At 44.3% G+C, this 25,772-nt stretch overlaps 1 protein-coding gene across 9 annotated transcripts in view; it reads left to right on the top strand.

Annotated features, from left to right (window-relative positions):
* The first annotated feature begins 778 nt into the window (after positions 1–778).
* Positions 779–25,772, top strand: part of LOC114852519 (protocadherin-9) — a 162,274-nt gene continuing 137,280 nt past the window's right edge. For 6 of the 9 annotated variants that reach the window (XM_029144991.3, XM_029144989.3, XM_029144990.3 and 3 more), the window contains exons 1-2: positions 780–1,504; positions 1,988–5,135. In XM_029144991.3, coding sequence (XP_029000824.1) covers positions 2,100–5,135 — 3,036 coding nt within the window. In that variant the 5' untranslated portion in view covers positions 780–1,504; positions 1,988–2,099. Of the gene's footprint in view, positions 1,505–1,987; positions 5,136–25,772 lie in introns of all 9 variants that reach the window. The other 3 variants (XM_055507620.1, XM_055507619.1, XM_029144992.3) reach the window with 1 other exon arrangement.

Here is a 25,772-nt window from a genome sequence, read left to right as displayed (position 1 = left end):
TCAGAAGTCACATCGCCGCTTTCTCACGTCGTCGCAACTCCAGCACGAGGCAGTGAACTTAAAACAGGCTCCGCTGCTCTCGACTGGACTTTGACGACTGGCGATAACTGTCAAGGTTATTTCTTACGAGCAAACGCCGACGAGCGGCTGCGGGGTGTCACGCGTGGCGGACGGTGCGTGGACACGCACCCCGCGCGAGTATGCTTAGACAACAGCTTCTCTGTGTAGAGTGTGTCACTAGTGAGTCCACACAAGGCGCGTGTTGTGGATTCCTGTGCTCAGTCCTGGCAAGTCAGATCCACAACAAACCGCTGCGACGCGTCCTTCTAAATGCACTTCATTCTCGTGGCATTTGTGTCCACCCCAATTAGTGTAGCCTACCTGACAACAGCCTAACAGGTTGGCGTGTGCCTTTGATGCGTCCCTTTGGAGCCAATGACTGCTATCTGCCTTTATATAATCATTCACTGCGAAAAAGCTAGAGGACACCCACTCTTTTTCCACATTATTATCAGCAGCACTAGCAGCTTCATCATCATCATCGTCATCATCACCCCCCTCCTCCTCCAGCCTCGGGGTTCTGGTTAAGCGTCTCTGCAGCCTGCAGCATCTTCACAGAGCATCTTACGGCGGACATCGCTCCGGTCCGCATTAAGTGACGTGACGTCGGGCCAATCCCGTCGCGGCTCCGGCTGCCGACGCCACTGAAAGATAGAGGCGGTGTCCAATGACGAGGGTCGGCAGAGGTACGGGGGGGTCGGTGTGGTTTACTTCACCACTCCTCCTATGGGTTTACACAGAGTTAGTGCAAGATATTCTGCTGTGGGAGTGAGAGTGCAAGGATAAACGGCATATACACGCTGCGCATCGGTGTCACTCTCACAGCCTCCACATTCAGATCGGCGTTTCCAAGTGGGATCGAGCCTCACATTTCACTCTCCTGTTCTGACTAAATGCCTTCGTGATTTTTTTTTAACCTTGTGTCTGCATCGGCGGGGTATTGATGGAGCTCCGTGAACTTGAGACATGACGGGACACGGGTGTCTCCGCTTGCGGCTGCTTCACCTTAACAGGTAGCCGGGAAGGAGAAGACGCCGGTTTCCTCGGGGCCGATTGCGGGAGATGAGCTTTGGTGCTGGGAGCCGCTCTAATGGAAGATACCACGAACCACTGACCACCTGGCTGTGTCCGCCGGAGAGCGACGCTCATCACCGCAATTACAATTAGAGCCTGTCCGTGCCTGAAGTTCCATGGGAGGAAAGGAGCTGCGACATATGCAGCCTCTGATTCATCCCACTTTGTGCGACCGGCTGCTTTTACGCAAAACCTCTTCCCGAGTCTGATTACTCCTGCGGGGCGATTCTTTTCTTTTTTTTTCCCGGACCCAAAGCCAGATTCTGTTGAGGAGGATATCTTTACCCGAATAAGCTCGCAGGCTCTGTGGATGAGAAGACTATGAGCTGACACACTCCAGTTTCTCCTCCTGCGCTGGAACGGATTTCGGGTATGTAGGATCTAAATGGGTTTCAGTTGCCCACTAAGAATTCAGAATCTGACTGAGCTTATTTCGTGGGCTTCATTCATGCGCACTCACTCGTTTAGCAGCCCACACACGGTGAAAGCTCTTTAATTTTGGCAATTTAAGTGTAAAATTAATGTGTAATGTGTTGTGAAGTTTTCTGGCCATGGGGGTTCGAGGCGCAGAAATTTTCAAGTGACCATAAAATGTGGGTGATTTGGAAAGAGAGCAGGAGGCATGAATGGCTACCTAAATTGTTGCTGCAGTGTTTTGTTGATTTTTTTTTCTATGAATAGCTGATTAAGGCCTATGGGCACTTTGAGCATATTTAATAGTAAATTATGTAAAAAAAATTTTGAAAGGAGATTTAACAGCTGAGAGTAGGGAGGGGGTGTTTGCTAATTAAATTTAATTACTGTGCATGGTGAATTTATTTCACTGAGGAGAAACTCTGTCATGTATTTATAGGTTTTCTGTGGAAGATTCTGCCACCTCACACAAGGAGTCACTGCCTGTAACAGTGTTTCATAGAAAGAAACCTGTGAGTTGTGAAGGCTGGAAGAAGCACATTTACACTGTCATGGATCTAAAAGACTATTACCTGTTGGGTTCCCTGCTCGCCTGCATATGGCTCGATCCTTCAATAGCCCAAGAACTGATCTACCCCATCAGAGAGGAGCTGCAGGAAAACGTCCTCATCGGAAACATACCAAAGGACCTAAATATTTCCCATACAAATGCTGCCACTGGAGCAAGTGCTAATCTCGTGTACCGGCTGGTCTCCAAAGCAGGAGACAACCCACTGGTCCGAGTTCTGAGCAGCACCGGTGAGATATTCACAACATCAAACCGGATCGACAGAGAGAAGTTATGCCCCGGCCCCTCGTCTGAAGACAACGAGTGCTCCTTTGAAATCGAAGTGGTCATTCTGCCTAATGATTATTTCAGGCTGATTAAGATCAAAATAATTGTCAAAGACACAAATGATAATGCCCCCATGTTCCCGTCTCCTGTGATCAACATCTCCATCCCCGAGAACACGCTCATTAACAGCCGCTTTGCTATTCCTTCTGCCACTGACCCAGACACTGGCCCCAACAGTGTGCACAAATACGAGCTGATCAATGGGCTAAATGCCTTTGGCTTAGACATAGTAGAAACGCCTGAGGGGGAGAAGTGGCCTCAGCTGATTGTGCAGCAGAATCTGGATCGAGAGCAGAAGGATACATATGTAATGAAGATCAAAGTGGAGGACGGTGGCACGCCGCAGAAATCCAGCACGGCCATCCTGAAAGTTACAGTAACGGATGTTAACGATAACAGACCGGTGTTCAGAGAGAGTCAGATAGAGGTGCACATACCAGAGAACTCCCCTATCGGCACGTCTGTGGTGCAGCTCCAGGCCACAGACGCAGACATAGGGGCAAATGCAGAGATACGATACGTCTTTGGGACTCAGGTGTCTCCTGCCACCAAGCGGCTCTTTGCATTGAACACAACATCTGGCCTAGTAACAGTCCAGAGGCCCCTGGACAGAGAAGAGACCGCCATTCATAAGTTGTCTGTTTTGGCTAGTGATGGCAGTTCAAGTCCTGCCAGAGCCACTGTGACCATAAACGTGACTGATGTTAATGACAATCCGCCTAATATAGACTTGAGATACATAATCAGTCCCATTAATGGCACGGTTTTCCTCTCGGAGAAGGATCCCATCAATACCAAGATTGCTCTCATCACGGTGTCGGACAAAGACACCGACATCAACGGCAAGGTCATTTGTTTCATAGAGAAGGATGTGCCCTTCCACCTCAAAGCCGTGTACGATAACCAGTATCTGCTGGAGACGTCGGCGCTGCTCGACTACGAAGGAACCAAGGAATACAACTTTAAAATTGTGGCGTCTGACTCAGGGAAACCCAGTTTGAATCAGTCTGCCTTGGTGAGAGTGAGGCTAGAGGACGAGAATGACAACCCTCCTATTTTTACTCAACCCGTTATCGAGCTGGCTGTAATGGAAAACAACAAACGCGACATGTTCCTCACTACGCTCAGCGCCACCGACGAGGACAGCGGGAAAAACGCCGAGATCGTGTATCAGCTGGGACCAAACGCCTCCTTCTTTGACCTTGACCGCAAAACCGGGGTCCTGACCGCGTCCAGGGTGTTCGACCGCGAGGATCAGGACAGATTCCTGTTCACGGTAACGGCGAGGGATAACGGGACGCCCCCCCTGCAGACGCAGGCCGCCATCATTGTGACTGTGCTGGATGAGAACGACAACAACCCAAAGTTCACACATAACCACTTTCAGTTCTTTGTGTCTGAGAATCTTCCTAAATACAGCACGGTGGGTGTGATAACAGTGACAGACTCAGACGCTGGAGAAAACGCCGCCGTCTCTCTCTCCATTCTCAACGACAACGAGAACTTCATCCTGGACCCCTACTCCGGCGTGATCAAATCCAACGTGTCCTTCGATCGGGAGCAGCAGAGCTCCTACACGTTCGACGTGAGGGCCGTGGACAGCGGCAAACCCGTCTGCTCCTCGGCCGCCAAGGTGACCATCAACGTGATCGACGTGAACGACAACACACCCATCGTCATCTATCCGCCGTCCAACACCTCCTTCAAGCTCGTCCCGCTGTCCTCCATCCCAGGGTCCGTGGTGGCGGAGGTGTTCGCAGTGGACGGCGATACAGGGATGAATGCGGAACTCAAATACGCCATTGTGAGCGGAAACAGCAAAGGCCTCTTCAGAATTGACCCCGTCACAGGGAATATTACGCTGGAGGAGAAGCCCGCAGTGACTGACATAGGCTTGCACAGATTAGTGGTCAATATCAGTGATCTAGGATATCCTAAGTCTCTCCATACGCTGGTGCTGGTTTTTCTGTATGTCAATGACACTGTGGGTAACTCAACACTCATCAATGACCTCATTCGACGCACCATGGAGACTCCAATTGACCGAAACATTGGCGAAAGCAGTGAAACTTATCAAAGCGGTGACTATTTAACTATAATTATAGCCTTTGTTACAGGTGCCTTAGTGGTGATTATTGTGATATTTGTCACTGTGCTGCTGCGCTGCCGCCACACGTCCAGGTTCAAAGCTGCACAGAGGAAAAAACAGGGGGCTGAGTGGATGTCGCCCAACACGGAGAGCAAGCAGAACAAGAAGAAAAAGCGCAAGAAAAGGAAGTCCCCCAAAAGCTCGCTGCTCAACTTTGTCACCATCGAGGGCAACAAACCCGACGACCCGGCGCACGAGCCCATCAACGGAACCATCAGTCTGCCCACCGAGCTGGAGGAGCAGGGGATTGGCCGCTTTGACTGGAACGCCACGCCCACCACCACCTTCAAACCCAGCAGCCCAGACCTGGCCCGGCACTACAAGTCCGCCTCGCCGCAGTCGGCCTTCCACCTCAAGGCCGACACGCCGGTCTCCGTGAAGAAGCATCACGTGATTCAGGAGCTCCCATTGGATAACACATTTGTTGGGGGTTGCGACACCCTTTCCAAGAGGTCCTCCACGAGCTCCGACCACTTCAGTGCCTCAGAGTGCAGTTCCCAAGGAGGGTTCAAGACCAAGGGGCCCATGCACACCAGACAGCAGGTAAAAGAGCACTTTTACTGGTCTATAAGTACTGCCTATAACTGCCCTGTGCCACAGTGCTAAAGTGCCAGTCTAGATTAGAGACTCGCTCCAAGTTACTGTGAAGCAAGGGAGTACAGGACACACTGCTTCAGCATGTTCCTCTGTTTCTCAAACTTACAAAGGAGAAAAAGTAACTTGAACAACTGCTAATTAATGGAGTTGATTATGGACTAATACACGCATAATTTGGGGGGAATAATTATACACTGATGCGTTGTCATTAATATATATTTAATTCATATTTAATAGAATGGGTGAGTGATTGCCTTGCCATATTATGTCTATTCAGCACCCGGCTTAGATCACTGGTAAGATGTACCAACATAACATTAATTGTGACTCAATGTTCTCTGTGAAAGAAACATTTTTTTCTTGCCTATCTACTCAAATTACTGTTTTCCTCATAGAAAGTGCTGCACACATTCTGCTTCCCAAAAAATAGTCGATCTTTCACATCCCTCCTCATAAGAACTCTTCAGTGTATTCATGTTTTTGTTTTTTTTGTTTTTTTTGTTTTTCCTTTATTTTGGTGTGTATTGTAAAAATCACATAAGACTTTGTAACCTTTTCAACACCTGCAGCAATAACAACAGTCAATAATTAGTCTGCTGCGCTGGTAGTGCGAATGTCACTGTAGGCTTTGCCATATCATCTAAGCTTGAATTAAATGGCTCCTCTCAAAGCACACTAGCGAACTGAGTGAAGCTTGTCTGGAACTTGATACACATCCAATTCAGAAAGGATTAACCAATAATGAGCCTCAAATTTCAACATAATCCATGCTGCTTTTTTATCAAAGCCTTATTAATTTTTCTGTTAATAAAGCACCACTACACAACACGAGGTTCTAATCTAATGGAACACACGTGGACAAATACAGTGAGCAGCAGAGGAGTGAGAAGAGAGAGTGCAGAGGGATGGGGGGGGGGGGGGGTGCTGTCAGTGGGTCAGGCTTGATGGGTGGTGGTACTAAACCTTTAGGTGGCAGTGTTGCGCTGCTTGGCACAGCCTGGCAATGTGCCAGCCTGCAGTGGACTTATAAATGCAAGGGAGGAGAAGAAAGACATGAAACCTATGTTGGTGTACTTAGTGAAATACTCTCGCCTAATGATGCAGAGGCTGCACCGGGAAGATTGATAATGGCAGTTAGAGATGTGAGTGATAAGATCTATCCGGAAGAGAGAGCGGAATTACAGGGGTGACACTGTGCGACTCCTGTCGATGCATACCTCCGGGTCACTGCATCTGGGGTTGCATTTAATGTGTTTCTGTGTGAGAGGTGGCAGTCAAAAGAGGCATTCAGTTGGGCATCATTTACCAGGCGCCGGTGGTGTGTGTGTGTGTGTGTGTGTGTGTGTGTGTGTGTGTGTGTGTGTGTAGGGTTGGCGGCACGTGTGTGTGTGAGAGAGAGAGGAGATGAGACGAGGCACTGATGGTGACAGGGAGGGTATTTAAACACAGGCAGAAACATGAGATATGGCACTATACTGTAAGCACAACTTCATTGATTCGCTCAGTCATCCCACAATTGCACGTAAGATTTATTGGAATCAATAATTCTGACAAATGATATAAAGCAGCGCACAAACAGAGACGGTGTGTGCTACAACGGTGCCACCGACAATATAAACAATGCGCTGATACTTTTATTCTGAAATGTACGTCACCAGGCCGCGCGTCTGTCTGATTCTGCTCTCAGCAACCGTTTGTGTAAGAAAATTCATAAAGCCGTCCTCAGGCTGGTATTTGTGTATTGATTACGCTGTATTATTTAGCTCCAGCTAAAACCCAGAATGATAGAAAGCACAATCACTCATTCAGACGTTCTTCACATTAGCAATAACCGCCAACAAAATGTGCACTAATATCATTTGACAGCACACAAGGCAGACGTCTTATCTCTGTTTCCTGATTATTAGAAGAAAAAGTCATTTTCTACTTTTCCACTATTAACTAATAATCTCTCTTTGGCTATTTGTAATGAAGCCTTTTAAGGCACATTATTTCTGGGGAAAAAATATCTTAGTGATAAAGTTCCAAGCTCCGATCTGAGGTTAAATGGCAGTTATTGATTGTGGTGAAATGATTAGACTGCACTGACTGCACTCACGTGTCGTACTGGATGAAGCAGGGTACGTTATCAATGCCATTGTAGCGCCCGCATTTTGATTTATTTGCATAATTCAACCATTTGTATTGACACGTGCATGTCATCTCCATTTCATAAGCATTAATAAGCAGACATTTATGCCATATATCCTCGTCCTTTTGAATCCTGACTGTGTGTTGAATGAAAACAGAGGAGAGGGGATTAGCTATAATTGAAAAAGACACCAATTACTTTTGGGTGAATATTTAAATAGACATTATGTTCAAAATGTAATATTGTCACATTCGATTCCCTGCAGAGCTGAAGTTTGGAAAAACTACATTATTAAAAGATGTGCGTTGATAATAAAAATAAGTCAACACTTACGTTGTTAACAGTAATGTTCAGTTGTAAATGTGCTATATTTAAAATGCAGCCCGTCACCTGTCTGATGCAACCCAGCATTTACACTGTTGCCTCAGGAGCAACAGAGCAGCAGTCACCTCAGCGTTACCAGAACATGACAAGGAACCAGCAATTAGGTGAAAGAGGACGATCAAGAGAACGACTAGCAAAGCGTAGGGAAATGGCTTTTAAAATGGACCCGCTCTCCAAGAATTGAAAAGCCATTTGCTTCCAGTTCTCAAGAGTCACTTCTATGCAACATCAGCTCCAATCAAAGTATAGGCAACCCTGAAAAGGGACCTAATAAACGTTAAGGCCGAGAGAAACAGGTGGAGAGCGACAGCAAAACACGGGGCTTTGACTAAGTTGTGCGTCTCAGAGGATCTAGAAGGTGGAGAAGAGAGGCCGCCGACGTCTGCACCAGCGTTATCTCACACAAACGCACAGCGGAATCAGCTTTATAGAGACCCCGAACTTCGCTGCAAGCACTAGGAGCAGTCCTTGCCTTTCCTTTCCTTTTTTTCCCCTTTCCACTTATTATTTACCCTCCAGGGACCTACATTAGTGTAAACAACACTGAGGAAAAAAAGCATGAAAACGCTGTCCTAGTTTCACGACGTAGCGCGAGCATCTAAGAAAGCCAGTGTAATCTCAGCCGTTTCACCATCAGACTTTCTTCCTTTCTGTAGACACAGATGCGCTTTACTAACACAACACGAGCCCGGTGGCTACGTTCGAACCATGCGCTGTACATCAGGTCCCACAGGCTCATGTCATGGACACACAACTGAGGGTGCAGGATTTGAAAGGAGTCGCTGAGATGCTCCATGAAACGTTGTGCGTCGGTTTCAGCGCTTATTTAAAGTTCGCACAAGTCACAGTTAAACAAGTCCTATGGTTATTAAAAAAAAAGCATATGTAGTTTCTTGTAGCGTTATGCAACTGTGCAAAATGTGTCCTCTTCCCCTTTTCTTTGTAACGGTAATGCACATTAGATGTTATGGATGCACAATTACCGGGCAGACCGTGTGGCCAGAACACCTCATGTGTAATAAGGCTTAATTACTGTGGGTTGTTAAGTGTTTTTTTTCTCCGTGCAAAGCAGAAAAGATGCAGGCTCTGAAAGGAAGGCTCCGATCTACAGTTGTACATTTTTATCCCACACGGCACTGATGTGCTCTTCTGCAGCACAACCCAAGCCTGAGCTCTGGGGACGCATTAGAACGGCTCCCTTTTGTGCAGCTTCACTATAGTTACAGCCTGCCCAGAACAACACACTTTTGCATATTAGGTTGATTTTTTTTAATAGTAATTGCCAGGTTTCTGGTTTTAAACGGTTAAATGTTTGTATCTGCATCAGTCTCTCATCCTTTCCCCTCTTATTGTCACCACTTCCGTAAAAATAGCCCCTTATGGCATTATCAGTCATAAAAATTGAGCAGGGTATTAAATATTTAGGTCGATATAGAGTTCAGTTTAAAGTGAAAGATGAGCAACAGAGCTTTGAGGAAGAGCTGGGAATCTTGAGGGGAGTATTCCCGGAGTTGTCTTGTCAGTGCGTTTAATGAATGGACATTCTATGCAAACAGGAGTTTGTACAGACCATTGTAATTATGGAGCCTTGAGGGAGTCGTCCTTCTTGTGCAGGTTCATTTGCCACATTAATAAGGGGATTAGTAGTACGTACGGGGGCTGATGGCAGCAGGAGAAGTTTGAGAAGATTAATGAACTATGACAATGTTGCACCTGAGGGGAAAAGTCTGTTGCAATATCTGCTGGCTTGTGCTGACACAGAGTTTGCGGTATGAAAGGCGAAGAAGATGGAGAGAGGCCAGTGATTGTTGCCGACTGTGATCATACATCCTTCTCCAGTCTTTTTTGGGGGGATTGGTGTCTGTGATCTTTTGCACTGTACGCGCCGGTGATATTTTTGATTGAAGATGCTCCACTGCATTTGAAAGGACACCACAGTCGTGAAAAACTATTTCATTTCTGCGCCTATGAACATGTCTGATCTGGATAAGTACAGATGAAGACATTAATTAACCAAATGTGCAAATTCTGTGTTATCTAGAATTGGGTCTGTTGCCAAAACAATTTATTAATTTTACAAAACGCTTGTGGATGCAAGACCACTAACCTGACTGCTGCCTTCTCTTAGTGGGAGAAATGTAACAAATCCTCCAAACAAATGCAGCCATCAGGAGATAGTAAGCCAATAAGTCTGTGAGTGAAGTTTTCATCAAAGCTTTAAACCATCAGTGCAGGATTTGCAGGGTTCTTTACTGCGGAGAACATTGTATCTCTTTAAAAAAACTTGTCATGTTCTCTCTGTCTAGGTGGGTAAAAGGAAATGAAATGGATTGCGGCCCATACCAAGGTAGTGGGTGTGAGTACTACCAGAGTAGATTATTGCCCCAAGGGTGATCCAGTTTTGTCTGCACAAAACAACAAAATAAATCAAAGCTCCCTGTTGGTACACTGGCTGAACTGTGGAGTTCATTTATATGTTGTTTTTATATTTTATTTTCCTCTTTTCAGAAACAAGTGCTACTGATTTTTAATATATTTATTTATATATTAATTTATTTATAGTTTTTTTATGTTTGTTTGTTTTTCTTAAAGGTAACTTCAAGGGGCAGGATTGGCAAAACACAGATAATGGCAAATTACCAGGAATTACAGAAAAACAAAACAATTGTGACGTATTTTCTTATTTTTCATTTGTTTTCACCATTTTCTATTTAAATGCATTGAGATGCCTTTTCCTCCTCATTACTGTTTTGTTCTGTGAAACCTACACAATGGCCAACATGGCCACAACAGAAGGCCTTACATTGTGTACATATGTGATTTATTTTTGCTTTGTTTGTTGTGTGTCCATCACTTTTGGCTGGCAACCCATTCATTTCAGATTTAACATCCATTTCTGCAAATTGATTGATGATCAGTCCCAACGGGGGGGTTGCTTTGCATGCACACCACAAAAAGAAAACTTATGGCGGCTTTTGTGGGACTGTCATTACCTAAATTATCTCCATGTTGTCACTAATTCACAACAACACATTTCCCATTTTTCTAAAGCAATCAATCAAGCTGACACACTAGCTCCATATTGTTCTAACGCCACACGCTGAAAAACAGACAAACTGCAGCTCGGATCGCTGAAGGTATCGACACCTCCATCTGAGTTCTCTCAAATACACTTTAACGTAAGAGTAGAGGGTGGAAGAAAATGTTTCTTGACTTCTTGCTTGTCAAAAAAAAAGTTCTCTAAAAAGATTAAGCTCTGATGCTACTTCATTTGGTTTGAATGCCCCACACCCCCACCTCAACAAACCCATCTCTTTTTTCCACTCCTCACTCGGCCCCTCCACCCACTCCTTATCTCCCCTGTCTTCAGCCCACACCTTTCACCCATGTTTTATCGGGGTCAGTGCCGTTACATGCAATGTTAAATCACCGAGGGTGTGTTCACCTTTGTGTTCTGATCATTTGTGACAGATGAGGGTGCTTTGTGTCCAGCGCGTAGCCCCACTTTCCTGCTGTTGCCGTCCTCTCTCCCTTTATCATTGGAGAGATATGGGTGTAAAAGATGGGCAAAGCGGTGCTGTATGTCCTGATATGACAAACCCAGAGGGAGGCGCGTCCTTGTCATTGTGTTGTTGTGTCAAGTGACACACAGGCCGCTGCTCTATCACTAGTGTGTGCCAGTGTCTAGACTAATAGTGGTGATAATGGCATTGCCAGCTAACTCCCCCCCTCCCCCACCTTCCTCAAGCAAAGAGCCACACTTGACTTGAATTGTGACTGCCATTGACTGCTTCGCCACTGGGCCCGTAGCTCATAAAGACTGTGTAACCCTCAACGATGTAAATCTTTCTTGTATATATGAGATGTTTCATGTAAATTGAACTCCTGGTAATCTTGCCTAATGTGCTGTGTTAAACAATAATGGACTTGTTTTATTTTTCTTTTGGTTTATTTATTTGCCCTGCTTTCTTTCTCTCTCTCTCTCTCGCTCTCTCGCTCTCTCTCTCCTTTTATTTCATTGTTGAGTATACATTAATTACGTCTGAAATAAAAACTCTGCCAATTATTCAGTGCGCTGCAGCCCTTATTCTGTTTTTAAAAGCTTTATTTGAACAGTGCTATTCTACCTTTATAATTTCATAATAAATGTTTCAAAGAGATCATTTCTTTCTTGTTCTTAATTCGTCCATTTGTTCTCACATTGTGATTCTGTGATAAGACGCTAAGCATAGACTGGGATACGTTTCATTCAAGCCACGGTGTACCAACCAGTTCTAATCAGCATTCGCCTGTAAACAAGTGCTTCAGCTGATTATAATGCCAAGTTGTGTATTTTAAGACGCAAACAGCTTTCCTCTGGTTTGACTGAATCCATTATTTGAAACGAGGAACATAAAGTCACTGACACACAGCCAATGTGATATTTCATTTCCAGCGAAAGCGGGCGTTTTAATTCAAAGTAAATATAAAGAGGTGCTTTGTTTTTGCTCCTAAAGAGTCACATAAACACATGTTGTCTTTATGTCTCCGTGAGCAGTTTGATGGCACGCTGAATGTCGCATTTAGGCAATGGGATAAAGATAACAGCTGCTCTCAAACATCTGATGTCGAGGGTATTATACTTAATCTGAAAGATGAGTTCAGATTATTTCAAGTCTGCTTTAAAAGAAAACCTGCTCGCACACTTGTTCACTGACAGAATTATTGGCCACTGTAATATTTCCTCCTGATGGCAGCAGAGCACATTATTATTATTATATATGGGGGGGGGGGCAGGATTTACAGTGTTGGTTTCATGCAAAAAAGCATTTTAAAGTCCTTTGAATCTAATCATCAATATGCAGGTTCATTCATGTGAAACTCTTTGTAGCCCGTCCTCTTACGCTGACATTATGCTGAGGAGTCTCTTTAAAACCACTAAGGACAGACGCCACAGCATCATTACAGCGAGCGATTCCTCATAATAACCAATGTTCTGTATATTGTGAGCACTGTTTGAAGGTAGATGGTAAAAGTGTTGTCCACGCACACTGAGTCTCTGTATGAATGTGGATCTTCTAACCCACGCCATCATCATCTTTGTCATCGCCACCACCAGCACCATTATAACACTCAGACTATGTTGTATGGAATAATGTGGGTATAATATTAAGGAAATGAAAGGCTATTGTGAAAATGGCTTTCCTCGCAAGAGTCACCTCTTTGTAGTTATGCTTAGATTTGTTAATATCCAGCACCATTTTAAGAAGCAGGATGTGCCACCTCTTAACTGTTTTTTGTGGAGGGGGGTTTGGAATGCCCAGCACCACATCTATAGAAAGTAGGCCTAACTCATCTTAATCTGTTCACTCTGTTTGAAAGCCAAGAGCAGAGCTTAGTCTGCATTTGAGTGAGGATGAGTACAAAAAACCAGGATAAATAAATAAATATAGGCTTTAAAGTTTGACCTCATCTATACGGTCACTTTTAAAAAGCTGTGTGCACTTACTGACTGGGATTTGAAACCTGACTTCTAACCTAAAATATAATAATATTGCTTGGCCCCACCAGTAAAGGAGGAGGGGGGGGGGGGTTGCAACGCTTGCATCATTGAACACTTTATCAGGATATGTTCAGTGTCTCCCAATCTCATGTTGACACTTTTCTAAATTGAGTGGAATCACTGGATGCTGAGGAAACACCAATCCTTCCAAACGCTTTGCGTCTCAGAATCCTATTTGCAGCAGGTTTGCTACTGTTTTTTGCTGCTACTCAGACTCTACTGTATGTGCAGCTATGTAATGTCACAAATGGTCAGAAATGTGACCCCCCATGTGTTTAGTCAAAGAATACAAATGCGGGAGCATTTTCTTCTTAAAGTCTGTGCATTGAACTTTGCCATGATAAAAACAGATCACACATGATGGAGTGTTCTAACAATTACACACATGGGGAGGATGTCACATGCCTTTCAAACCTTGTTTAGACAGAAACCAGACTGACGCTGTCCTTGGATCTCCAACGGCACTGTCCTCAAAGCAGCCCTTGTTCCATTATTCATAGCCTTTATGCAGTGCTACTGTACATAATATAGTGAACCAATAAAGGTGATTGATTGATGACCATAGGTGGTTAAGCACATGATCCAGCTGAGTGGTTGCAGTATTCAGATCCTTAAGTAAAAGTACTAATCCAATAAGGTAAATATATTCCATTATAAGCAAAAATCAACATTTTGAAGTTTTGTCAGCCAGGTTGTAAATATTGTGTGTATTTGTATTCATTATGCAGAAAACGCTGTGTAAGAGAGAGTCTGTCATTAATTTTTATATCATTTCAACACAAACTTCTGCAACCGCTGGGATAAGGCTGATAAATTACATTCATTTTGGAGAGATGTATAATTATGCTTCAGAAATATAGAATTTTTGTATCAGAAGTGTAGTCAGACCGTCTATGTTCATGAAGTAGCATATAAAGAAAGTACACCTGATCGTAACTTTGCAGCTGCATTAAATGTAAATACATGTACAGCACTATTTCACTTTCACAGTAACAGAAAAACAATGAGAGACTGCGCATGTTTATCTGCTGATTGATAGGAGAGCTACACAAAAACACCTCAGTTTGCCAGATTGCAATTAAAATTATTCTCCGTTGCAAAGACCTGTGTCTATAAAGGAGGGAAAAACATTCTTCTAAATATGAGAATGCAGATTTGCTATGTGCCCACTTATTTTAAACATCTGTTGAAGCATTATAATGAATGATTTTGATGCATTGTTAAAAAATTACTGCATAATGCCACAATAAATTTCAACCAATACTGCCTGAATGAAGCACAGCGCAAAATATACAGTAAAGTCAATTGGAAAAGGGAAATGAAAAGAGAGTGGGGAGAGAAAAGTGGTGACAGGCAAACATCAAGTCTGTGCTTCAGGATTGTGAAGGGAGCAATGGTTCACGATTTGATAACTTTGAAGCCAGGTGAGTTGTGACGAGCAGTTCACAGATAAATGCAGGAATAACCAGGACAACAGCAGATAAGCAGCTCTAATCTGACATTTCTGTTGGAGTAGACTGACTCTAGTTTTTAGCAAACATATTGGCTGCGTCCCTGCATATGCTGTGTTTTCCAATCTTCCCGTGAATTGACAGCTGCCGTTTGAACGCAGCGCATTGGCTGTGAGCTTCACTAAATTAGTCATCTGCCCAGCGCCGGTTGCACTGAAGTAAAATCAGGATCAGTCACACACTTGAAAAGGGCCCAATAGTTTGAGGCTTGGCATTTTTTTATTTAATTTGCTGATGCACATGCTGTCACATTCCCCTCCAGTGACAGTCTAGTCTCTGACATTTTCCTCTAGTGTAATCTTTCCTTAAGCTTAATCCCAGTCACTTATAGTTTCCCTTTTGGGGGAAAATGAAGAAAGGTGAGTGCATTTCTCAGATTGAATCCCCAAGTGCGTTTGACTCTAGACAAAGAGAAAAACTATTTTCATTTTCACCCTTAACAGCCCAGAGTCCTCCCGGACCACAGTGAGTTATGCAGGGAGGGGAATGCCCGTCCCCTGGAATTTGTGTTTAAATTCCTTTATTGGAGGAAGGGCCAGTGGTCACACCACTGGGATCCCCAGGTATCAGGGCTACTTTTTCATTTCTCACTCGCTTCCAAAGACAGGCTGACCCATGCAGGCAACTGTACATACAGAAGAGGGAGAAAGTGGCCTAAAGGTTGCAGAAGTGAACTTTTGACTGAAAGGTTGCCAGGTTGGTCCTTGAACAGGCAAGATAAATTGGCTGGGGAAGAGAAACCACCACTGAGGTGCCCTTAAGCAAGGCACTTAACCCCCGCTTGCTCTGGTGGGGTTGCTCCTCGGATCAGGCTGCTTTTGTACCAGGCAGCTTCCAGGTGCATTTTTGTGAACCTGTGTGAGTGAGGAGCAAGATATTTCTGAGTGAATACAGTCAATCCAGCGAGGTGAGAGACATGCATCAGTCTTGATTCTTCTGCGTCATCTCAACTGCTACCTCAGCCCTTAAAGCCCTTTAAGCAGATAAGCACGATATTTAGATACAGCCCTCTTAAGAATGGGTAGTTTGATCCATATGAATCCTTTCAGAGAGCACATTAGAGTAAGAAAAACAGCATAAACATGATTTTATGGGGATTTTGAAGGATTTCCATGTTAGCCTATAATAATAACCAACACAGAGAAGGGGGAGACTCCAACATGCACGTATTATTGTCTTTAAGAACATGAACAGCTTGCGTCTAGAAATATAATCTGAAGTGCTAAACCGAGCTTTGTGACCCCATATGTCATCACACGGTGGCACATCACTCCATATCTGTTCCATCGGCAATAAATCGCAGGCCTTAAAACTTCAAAATAAAACCAAACAAGTGCCGGGCAGCATTTAATATTAACATCATAAATCCTGTGGGTGCCTCTTGTTCCAGATAGAAGCTTTACGGCACCGTAGCTCTTCTGTTGAAAGTCTTGAAGAGATGTTTGAGCTGTCTCATTGAACTGTGGCAGATCATAGAATCAAGCGTAAAATTTCCCCACGGAGAATTAGATGAAGAGCGTTGATTAATTGGTGTTAAGACTAATCATATATTTCCTTAAATCTGTACCGCATAATTAATAGAGTCCCTTCATCACGACAACAAAGAGCAGCAACAGTTAGAGTGGAAAGCATGTGATTTCCTGTGGTGGGGAGGACAATAAGGCATATGGGTGAATTAGCAGACATATAATGCTCTTCAGGGAGCTAATTAGATAAGACGGCTGATGTATGGCTGCTGGAAGGATGCGCGTTAACCGTCATCCTTAACTCCTGTTCAATGTATAGACTGCAGATCCGTATCGATCGCATGCTTTGTCTTGTGCCTCGGGCATCAGCACGCTACACTGTGTAAACTGTGTGCTTTTGTCTGGCGAGTTGAGCAGATATGGGCTGTGATAAATCTGCCCGAGAATAAGCTGTCATAGAGGTGCCGCACACGGGAATATTTAACGGAAACATAAAATATGGCTTGTCTGTTGTTTTATTGTCAAGGGTATAGGAAATGGCAGGGTTTTAAAATACTCTCACCTCCTTATTTTTGCACTTTTCTGTCTCTGCAGCACGAGCTCAGAGTCCCGCTCAGCTTTTTTTGTTGGCGCCGTGACGCAGACAAAAAGAGGAGAAAAAGGACAAGAGAATGGGAAAAGAAGTGACGCTTTGCACAGAATGGTGAACCAGCACCTTATCGCCAGCCAGTAATATGCAGAGGTGTAAAACATTTGGCTGGCTTATTTAGATGAAATGATTTAGTCCTGGTTGGGCAGACTTAGCGAGGCCTGAATCAAGTAGTGTGTTGGGGATGAGGATGGAGGAGGTGAAAATTGCTTTCCCCCTATCTTCCAGCACACATAGAGACCCAGTCTGGTTTCCTCTCTCTCCACAGACTCCCTTGTGACGATAACGTGCCCTGATAATGGATATATGCACCCAGATTTATTTTCTATTTCCTGCTTTTCCTGGAAACTTCTTTTTTTAATGCATGAGCTTTATGGCTGCTTTCACTTGTGACATTCAGGAGGCAGATCTCCAGCAGCAGAGGAAGGAGAGAACATTTGCCATTCCAAAAAAAATAATACAGATGGGCTGCAACTTTTTACTGTAACACATTCACGAAAGCTCCAGACACAGATTCAGGTACAAAGAAAGAGAAAGTTTATCGCTGTCTGCCCATAGAGCTCGTATTCTGCTTCTGATTCTTACTCATGATCGCAGATTCTTGTTTTTTCACTGATTGAGAGGCAGCACGACGGCTGCGTCAGATCTGACCGGATGCCCAGCGTCCCGCAAAACATGGGTCCGTCTGTCATGTGACATATGACCCCAGCACAGTACAAGCTCGGTGGGGTGTTTCAGTGACCCAGAAAGCAGCCCAGCCTCTGTCTGAAGAACAATGAGGTTCCTTTATCACAACAGATCCAGTCTGTGGTCGCCCCAGGCCCCAGATCACATGGAATATGCAATGTGTGTGTGTGTGTGTGTGTGTGTGTGTGTGTGTGTGTGTGTGTGTGTGTGTGTGTGTGTGTGTGTGTGTGTGTGTGTGTGTGTGTGTGTGTCTGTGTGTGCGTGTGTGTGTGTGTGTGTGTGTGTGTGTGTGTGTGTGTGTGTGTGTGTGTGTGTGTGTGTGTGGTGATGATGGGGCACTGTGCCCTCGGTACTTACTCAACCCTGCTCTGAGCTGTTCAGCCGTAGAGATCAGTGGCCGCCTTGTTCTTGTCCATATTTTCACAGTAGGAAGTGTGTGCGTGTGTGTTTGTATCCGCTTATTAATAGCCCAGCTTCTGGGATGATTTTCATAACCAGAGCAGGACAGAGGGGACTTACTGTAACACACTGGGCAGACTGGACTGAATCACATCTCAGAGCAGCCTTTGATCCTGTGATCTTATATTTACTTTGTGATTAACACAGCTTGAGGTTGCTGCATCTTATGTCTTATTACTGTAAAATACCATTTACACAATTATCATCTTAAACTGTTTTCAAGTATCTTTTGTGGTTTGCTTACTGTCAAATCTCTTATCTCAACAAGCTAAGCTAATTTGGCTACAGTCCAAGAATTCTCAGTGTTACCATGTCGTCATGGTGACGTTTAAAGGAGTTATCATTCAATGTAAATTAAATGTAGCCAAATCAAGCAAGAATTTCTTAAAAATTGAACTTTGAACTTATGAAGCAATGTTTTGTTTTAAAGGAGCCAACACCCTGTAAAGCATCATGATCCCTGTATTGGGCAGCTGAAGAGGAGAGAGGTTACTGCCTTAACTGAATAACTGCTTTACAAAACCTCTATTCCGCTAAGAAACGCACAAAGAACAAATTGGAAGGCACTGGCTTGGAAAAGTAGTCAAATCGCCAATGAAGCCTAAAGCTCAGAAGAGATGGCAACAAGTATTTGCAAATTAGATTAAGGTTTTCTCTATCGCTCCTCGTTGTGTCGAACGATAACAACGCAAAGGATTTGTCTTTAGTTTTTTTTTTTCAATTTTGTAGGCTTTACAAAATGTCATTTCTAATTTTCGATGAGGATCTGGCCTTGAAGGCCCCGCTAATATCAAGCGCAAACAATCAATCCTGGCCAATCTCTCGGGGCCTTAATGGACTTGGAAAGAATATTAAGAGGTTTTGTCTGCAGTGAAGCTTTCTGCCACAGCAGTCGTCCCTCGGCTAATTTGTGTTTGTGTGCCAAGGGAGGCCACACACTGGGACTGCTGTAACAGGCTCTCTCAGTCCTACTTTCTGAGGAGCTGCTGCCAGACCAATGAGCACACATGAACACATGCAAATACGCGTTCCCACACAGAGACAGAAAGCCTACACAGACTCCATCAATCAGCTTATAGCCACTGGCTTCCATTTCTGACTGTTGACGCAGGAGATCTCCTCCCAGCTTCTGTAGCGAGCATTGTCCAAAATGCCTATTTGTTTGAGTGCGAGGTTGCATGTGTCTGTGCAGAGAGAAAATAAGAGGGGAGGCATTATGGGATGCCAGGCTGAATGTGGGGTAACCATGAAAAAATGTGGGCCCGGTGCCCAGCGCCTGTGTGGAGGTCCAGTTGTAAATCTGCCTTTTGTTGCTACACACTGCTAATGAAAGCAAACACGGCGCTAGAAGTGTCACCACATCTCATCCATACCTCCCTGTTTAGCACCAGAGAAATCAGCATGGAGGAATCTAATTAAAATGCCCTATTGTCGTCCTCCTACTCCAGTTATTAGCTTTTCTGGAGAGCGCCTGTCTGTGTGCTATGAGATGAGAGGGCTGGCTTAGGATTCTGCCTTAATAGTAGCCTGACATTTGTTTGTGCGTTTTTTTTTATTTCCTCCCCTTTTCTTCCTTCTGTCAGTATTCATTTTCTGTCTCAGCTCGAGCACGAGGACGAGACCACAGGCCGCCTCAGAGACAGTCTCTTCATTACATCTACGCCATTTTTACCGTCTGATGACGAGAATCAGCTGTTTTATCACCATTCCATCTGGATTGTTCTCCACCTTCCTGCTTTGGTTTCTGATTTTCATCCCTGCGTCGTCTACATTTGCTCCCTGCTGATCCACTCCATTCTACTTCCGTGCTCCTCGCTCGTGTTTTTGTTTTTTACTGTGTATTTCTCATTGTGCTCTCTAATTTATTTCTCAATTTTCATTATTCAGCGTCTGCCAGTACATGTCCATTATCCTCACCACTCCTTTCCGTTCCTGTTTGATGCAAGCCAGCGCTTCCACGGCTCAATTTAGCAGGATTCCACATTTTCTTTGCCCCTACTTTTCAATATGCACTCAACCCAGTATATAACTATTTGATTTTACACACCTGAACCTCCCTCTCTAAGTGGCTGCTTAGCTGACTGCCAATTTAGAGTTTAACCTCAGGAGAGGGAAGGCTATTGCCAGAGAGGCAGATGGTCAGAGGCGGAGGCAAAAGATGCTGGGAAATTTATCCTTTAACCTCTAATGCTCTAAACCTCCACTCCGCCGTTCTGTCTATCGCTCCCGTCGCTTCTGTGGTTTTAGGAGGGAGTGAGAGCGAGAGACAAAGAGGACAGAGACACAGAGGCGCATGGAGGATATGTGGGTGTGCGCAGGGTGGCAGCGGCAGCCTTTGGGCTTAGAACCTACTTCACAGCCTACATGTATAAATGAATCATTCATGCAACATTGCTTTTCAGCTTTCTGCAGTTGCATTTGCTGCTTTCATCGCTTTCATTCACCTGCAAACTGTACGACTAGCGTTCCAGCGCTGACGCCAGTGCATTTAGTCCTGTGCTTTGTATCTTCGTCCCTGCTTTGTTTATTCGAAGTGTTGCAGGACTTCTTCACACGCTTCAGTCTGCAGCGCCTCTGCACAAGCTTCACTTAGGAGTGAGACAATAAAACAGTCCTAATATTGCACAGTTGCTCTGTTTGCTTTGTCGTCATTCAAAGACACCTCATAAAAGTGGACTCTTGCCTTATGGACGGTCTCAGAAAGGTAAACCTTCCAGCGCCTTTGCACTGATTAAAGAAATGATTTATATCTGCTGTTTTCGACGCATGCGACCCAGCAGGAGAGTCTTTACTGTAAACCAAGCGCAGACATCTTGCTGTTTCTAATTAGTACCCGCATTGAATTTATCTCTGCCGACTGACTACACTATTTTTATGTTTTAACATCAGCAGGTATTTTTAAGCGATATTCTGTACCATGTGCGCTTTAAATTTCCTTGTCCAGCACAATATATATATAAGCCTTTAAAATGGCACTGGAGAACGAGGCGCATGTATCATTCAGGGAAACATATTATTGTTATTTTTTTTATTCCTCTAGTCTGAGTTCAACATGACTAATTTGGAGATATTATGTTGTTGTTTTTTCATATAATGAGGAAAAGTAGCATATTTAAAGGTGCAGAGGTGATTTGTCATGCACATCCTAAAGAAATGAGGTAAAGATGAGCAACATTATCACCCTTTCACTAGGCGTACCATGAAATATCCACACCTTCTTTTTTTATTATGTTCCCTGTTATGAATGCTGTAAAGGCTGTGGTGCTGCTGCTCTTTTTCCCTGCTCATGTCAGAACTTGTATGGTTTCCAATGGTAACTGGGCAGGATAAGAGGATGAAAGGCTCATTATAACCCCACTGAGTGAAAATTAGCCCCTCTCTCTGAATAGTGCACTAGGCTCTTCTTCACTGGCCAGTCCTTCATATCTGTTGTCATGATAACAGGCCTCTTGGAGAGGTCATTTTCAGTTCTATAGGTCTTTTTTCTCAGTCTGAGAATAGTCAGTAGTCAGTGTGTTATTGCACAGCGTCCGTGTGAACATGAGCTTGTCTGCTCCTTCCTTCCTGTGTGTGTGTATGTGTGTGTGTGTGTGTGTGTGTGTGTGTGTGTGTGTGTGTGTGTGTGTGTGTGTGTGTGTGTGTGTGTGTGTGTGTGTGTGTGTGTGTGTGTGTGTGTGTTGATGAGTAACTGCCGTCTTAACGAGACGTGAATCACTTTGCACTTTCGGCCCGAGTCTGTACAGTAGATCAACCCAGCACGTTGATCATGTACGTAGTCATTCTACCAACACAGGCAAAAATATATTCATGATGTTCAACAGCCACCCAGTCACACACATTTCAAATCGCTCTCATTAATGTGAGCAATTATTGTGCGAGCACTGAATAATTTTCTGTCTAAAAATCCCACTTAAGATTTGGCTATTGCACAGTACTGAGTGTTTAATTAGTTTGACTATCACAATGGTAGAACCCTGTGAAATAATGCTATGCAAATTCAACAAAATAAACCCCTGCGAAATAACAAATAACACCTCCAACTAATAATTTCCCTTCCTCAAAAATAAAGCTTTTTATCACATTATGAAACTGTTCCTTATGTCCTTCTACTATATGTCCTTCTGACACACTGTAGCAAGAGCGCGGTCCAGAGACAACAAATCATACATCACATCATGGAAAATGTTTACCAGGTCTGGTTACTCTGGTTAACAGTCTCTTATGTGTTGGTGTTAGGTTCTAAATAGCCAAAACATAAGAGTAGTCTGTCTGGTACTTGGAATAACTTCCATTCTTTTCAGACAACATGCAGAATTGTTTTCCTTTATATACAATATTCAGAGGTTAAACAATGAGCAATTCTAGTTTCCATCACATTACCATAAAAGAATAGAAGAATACTCTATGGCATCATATAAAGCATCTAGAAAACACAACAAGGTATGAAGACATAAACACAGGCACAGCTGAGAACCTGGGACCGACTTGTTGCTGATGTGATGTTACTGTATGAAGTAGATGGAAAGTCATCTTCTGTAAGTTTACAGTGTAAAACCTTTCAGTTGCATTAGTCAGGGTTGATATTGTGGACTCCTGTCGCCAATGGGAGCAGCCATTGCACTACAGCATGTCTGTACTGTATGTGTGTGGCTGTGCCTTCCATATTTGCAGCGCTGACATGGGAGCCTTTTCTAAATGCTGTATATGTTTTCATTATCTGCTTTTGTTTTGGCAGCGCATTGTGCTCTCAGAGCCACTGTAATATATGCATGCTTGCACATCCAATCTCAGCACCATCTTGCCCCTAATTGGGTTTAACACTGTGTGTACTTCTTCACAAATGTAGGTCTCTATTTTAATGGTGCAGTCATTAAGACAAGTGCAAAGTGCCAGGTCATGTGCATAATGTCAATGAGGCCGACTAATTTTGCTCAAACAGGCTAAGTGCACAACATTGCGAGGCTGTGCTGCAGGAATTGAACCAGGGTGGTGATTGATCATGATGTTCTAGACCATTTGCATGACTGGCAGCGGCGCTGGTACACAGCAGAGGCCGCAACAGCGACAAATAGACACTTCTCACCAAAATACCAACATTTGCACAGCCAAGATGCGAGCCAGTCAGACGAGCGTGCATCCTGAGGTCTGGAACACAGCTTTCACCATGTGTTCCCTGAAATAGAAACCCAATGCCACAAACCTTTACTTCGGTTGTTCTGTCCCGGTGTGTGGTGTTTGTGCATCTGTAAAGAACTTGTACTTTTCCATGTGCTATGTGTTGCTGCCATGTAGGTATAGCCAGCGTGCTCATTGGACAGCTGTTGAAAGATAGTCGCAATTAGGACCTCTGTTTCCCTTGTGGTGGTGGTCGAGGCCGGAGCAGACTGAGGGCAGGTCAGGGGACGTCTGTGTGTTGCGCTGTGCAGCAGCTGATCTGCAGCGTGGAGTCAGAGGAGTCTTTTGGACTCGCAGTCGTGCGGCGCTGCCAAAAAGGTGGATAAATAGAGCATGAAACAGGCATGATTAGGCTCTATTATAGCATTACAACTCCGCCAGTAAACCACTAAGCAATTGGAACACTTTGCAGACTTTTCATTAAATCGCTGTTCGCCTCGTTTTTTTTGACCAGCCGTGACAGATACCTGCTTGGTCTGAGCTCCTCTTTCCGAGCCCTGTGAAATGTGCAGCATGTTTGCTGCGAATATATTCATATTACAGTCAGTCCAAATGAATTGACTTCAGAAAATCCCACTGCAATTATACTTAATTCATAATTAATGCGGAGCAGACTGGGGACCTAATTTACACTTGCACATTGTCAGGTTCCCTGCATGCGCCTGTCGTTCTGCATGAGAGTAAACACGGCTTGCTTTGGAAAGAAGGTGCCATCTCCCACCATTACCTGGGCTCTGGGGAGCTGTGCACAGTGGCACACAGTTTTGCCATTAGATGATAAAAACAAAGGAGTGATCTGACTATCCAGTTGCTCTGAATTTGAAGCAGCCATGTTAACAATAGGTAGTCTCTCCCTTTATTGCTTTGTAGGCAGCTGTGCTTATTACTGAACAATCTGCCTGAGAAACGCCGCGTGACTGAAGTTCGGGCTAATGTGCAACGTACAGCGAGACTTTGTTCATCTGCGAGTCCGATCCTTGGGAACGTGATTCTAACAGGACCTGAATCCATCCGTACGCGCGTGTTCACGTAGCTGAGTGGCTGTTTGTGAGCACGCGTTTGCTCACGCGTGACTCGGCTCCGGCTTTGAACGCGCGTCGGTGTTTGCAAAGGGAAGCGAGAATGGGTGTCTCCTGTGTCGTACTGACATAGTGTGGCTCTTGATCTTTGTTGTTTGCGCTGTTGTGCTGCGCGTTGTTGTACAGAGTGGTGTTTCTGATGGAGTTTGACATGCTGCAGCCCACGTGCACGGAGCGAGGAGCCGCTTCGGAAAAGCGCAGAGCATTAGTCCAATCACAGCGCCGGCAGTCAGGCTGACATTTGGAATGTGTTATTCCCCTTTATTCAGGCTTTTTACACTGGCTCGTATCCTGTCCGTCAGCCATCTTTGTCAGATCTGCTTGATCCGCTCGCACCTCGTCGCAGCCTTGCGCTCATTGTTGTCTGCCTACAGTGCCGCGTGTGTAGTCGGAGCGGTGTTCAAACCAACACTCTGCTGTTGTCAATTCACACAATGCATGTAACCCCTCTGGATGCAGCACTTTATTGGGCAGCTTTAAATAAGCTCTGAGTCTAAGCATAGTGACTTTTAGTGTGTAAAAGTAATTGCATAACAAATGATCCTATTGGGCCAAACAAATGTTGTTGTTTTTTTACATGACTATATTGTCCTTTTAATGCAGGCTTAAGTAAAAAATAGTACATACCAAACCAATCTCTACTTAGAGAAGGTCTGGATTGCATTTTATAACAATATATTGACAGATGATAATACATTGATTGCGCATGTTGCAGAATGACAATATATTTTGATTGTTGTTTTTCTTTATTTCAAACAGAAGCATCTGCAGCTGCAAAACAACATATGCTTGTTGGCACTAAATTAGGATGTAGCAATTCATAGTTTAGGCACGCATAGAATTTCACTACAGTTTGGGGAAGATATAAAAAGTCAATCATGACTTAAAGCATGAGATAGTGCGAGTTTCATTTTCAAAGATGACTACTGTAAAAGCATGGTGCTCCTCTAACCTTTACTAAAGGCCTCTGGTGCCTGGACCTGGCACGTGGGAAAGCACCTCATTCTCCAGGGACAGAGGCCTGAGAGGTTTCCTTCAAAAACTAATTAGATGAAAGGTAGCGAAGGAGCAGGTTTTCTAGGTTGCAGGGTTGTCTTCTTACCCATTGCACCTACTGTACCTCAGGCAAACACACACATTAGCGCACTCACATGCAAACAGTCACTCACAGGTCGAGCTTCCCCCATCCACTGCTTGAACAGAAATGGTTCCTCATGTGGGAAGTTTTAAATTGCTGTTTGTAACAGTCTGTTTGGTTCTAATCAGAGGGTAGAGGCAGAGTCGTTTTAATTTCATTACCGCTGTGGCGGATATTTTTAGCTCAGAGTGCTTGTGATCCTTCTGGTGCATTGTAAGAGTTTGACAAGTCCTATTATTCACACAGCCGCTCATCCTCTGAGCTTGTACTTCTCAAAGCAACCTCTCCCTCTGATCATCATACACATTTTATTAGCTAAATATAAAGATAGCTAGATGCTATGATTTTACAAGCACGGCCGT

The sequence above is a fragment of the Betta splendens genome, chromosome 3 (genome assembly GCF_900634795.4).
Source record: "Betta splendens chromosome 3, fBetSpl5.4, whole genome shotgun sequence".
Classification (NCBI taxonomy): Eukaryota; Metazoa; Chordata; class Actinopteri; order Anabantiformes; family Osphronemidae; genus Betta; species Betta splendens.
Note: the sequence above shows the minus strand (reverse complement) of the source record. Positions and strands in the feature narration are given on the sequence as shown.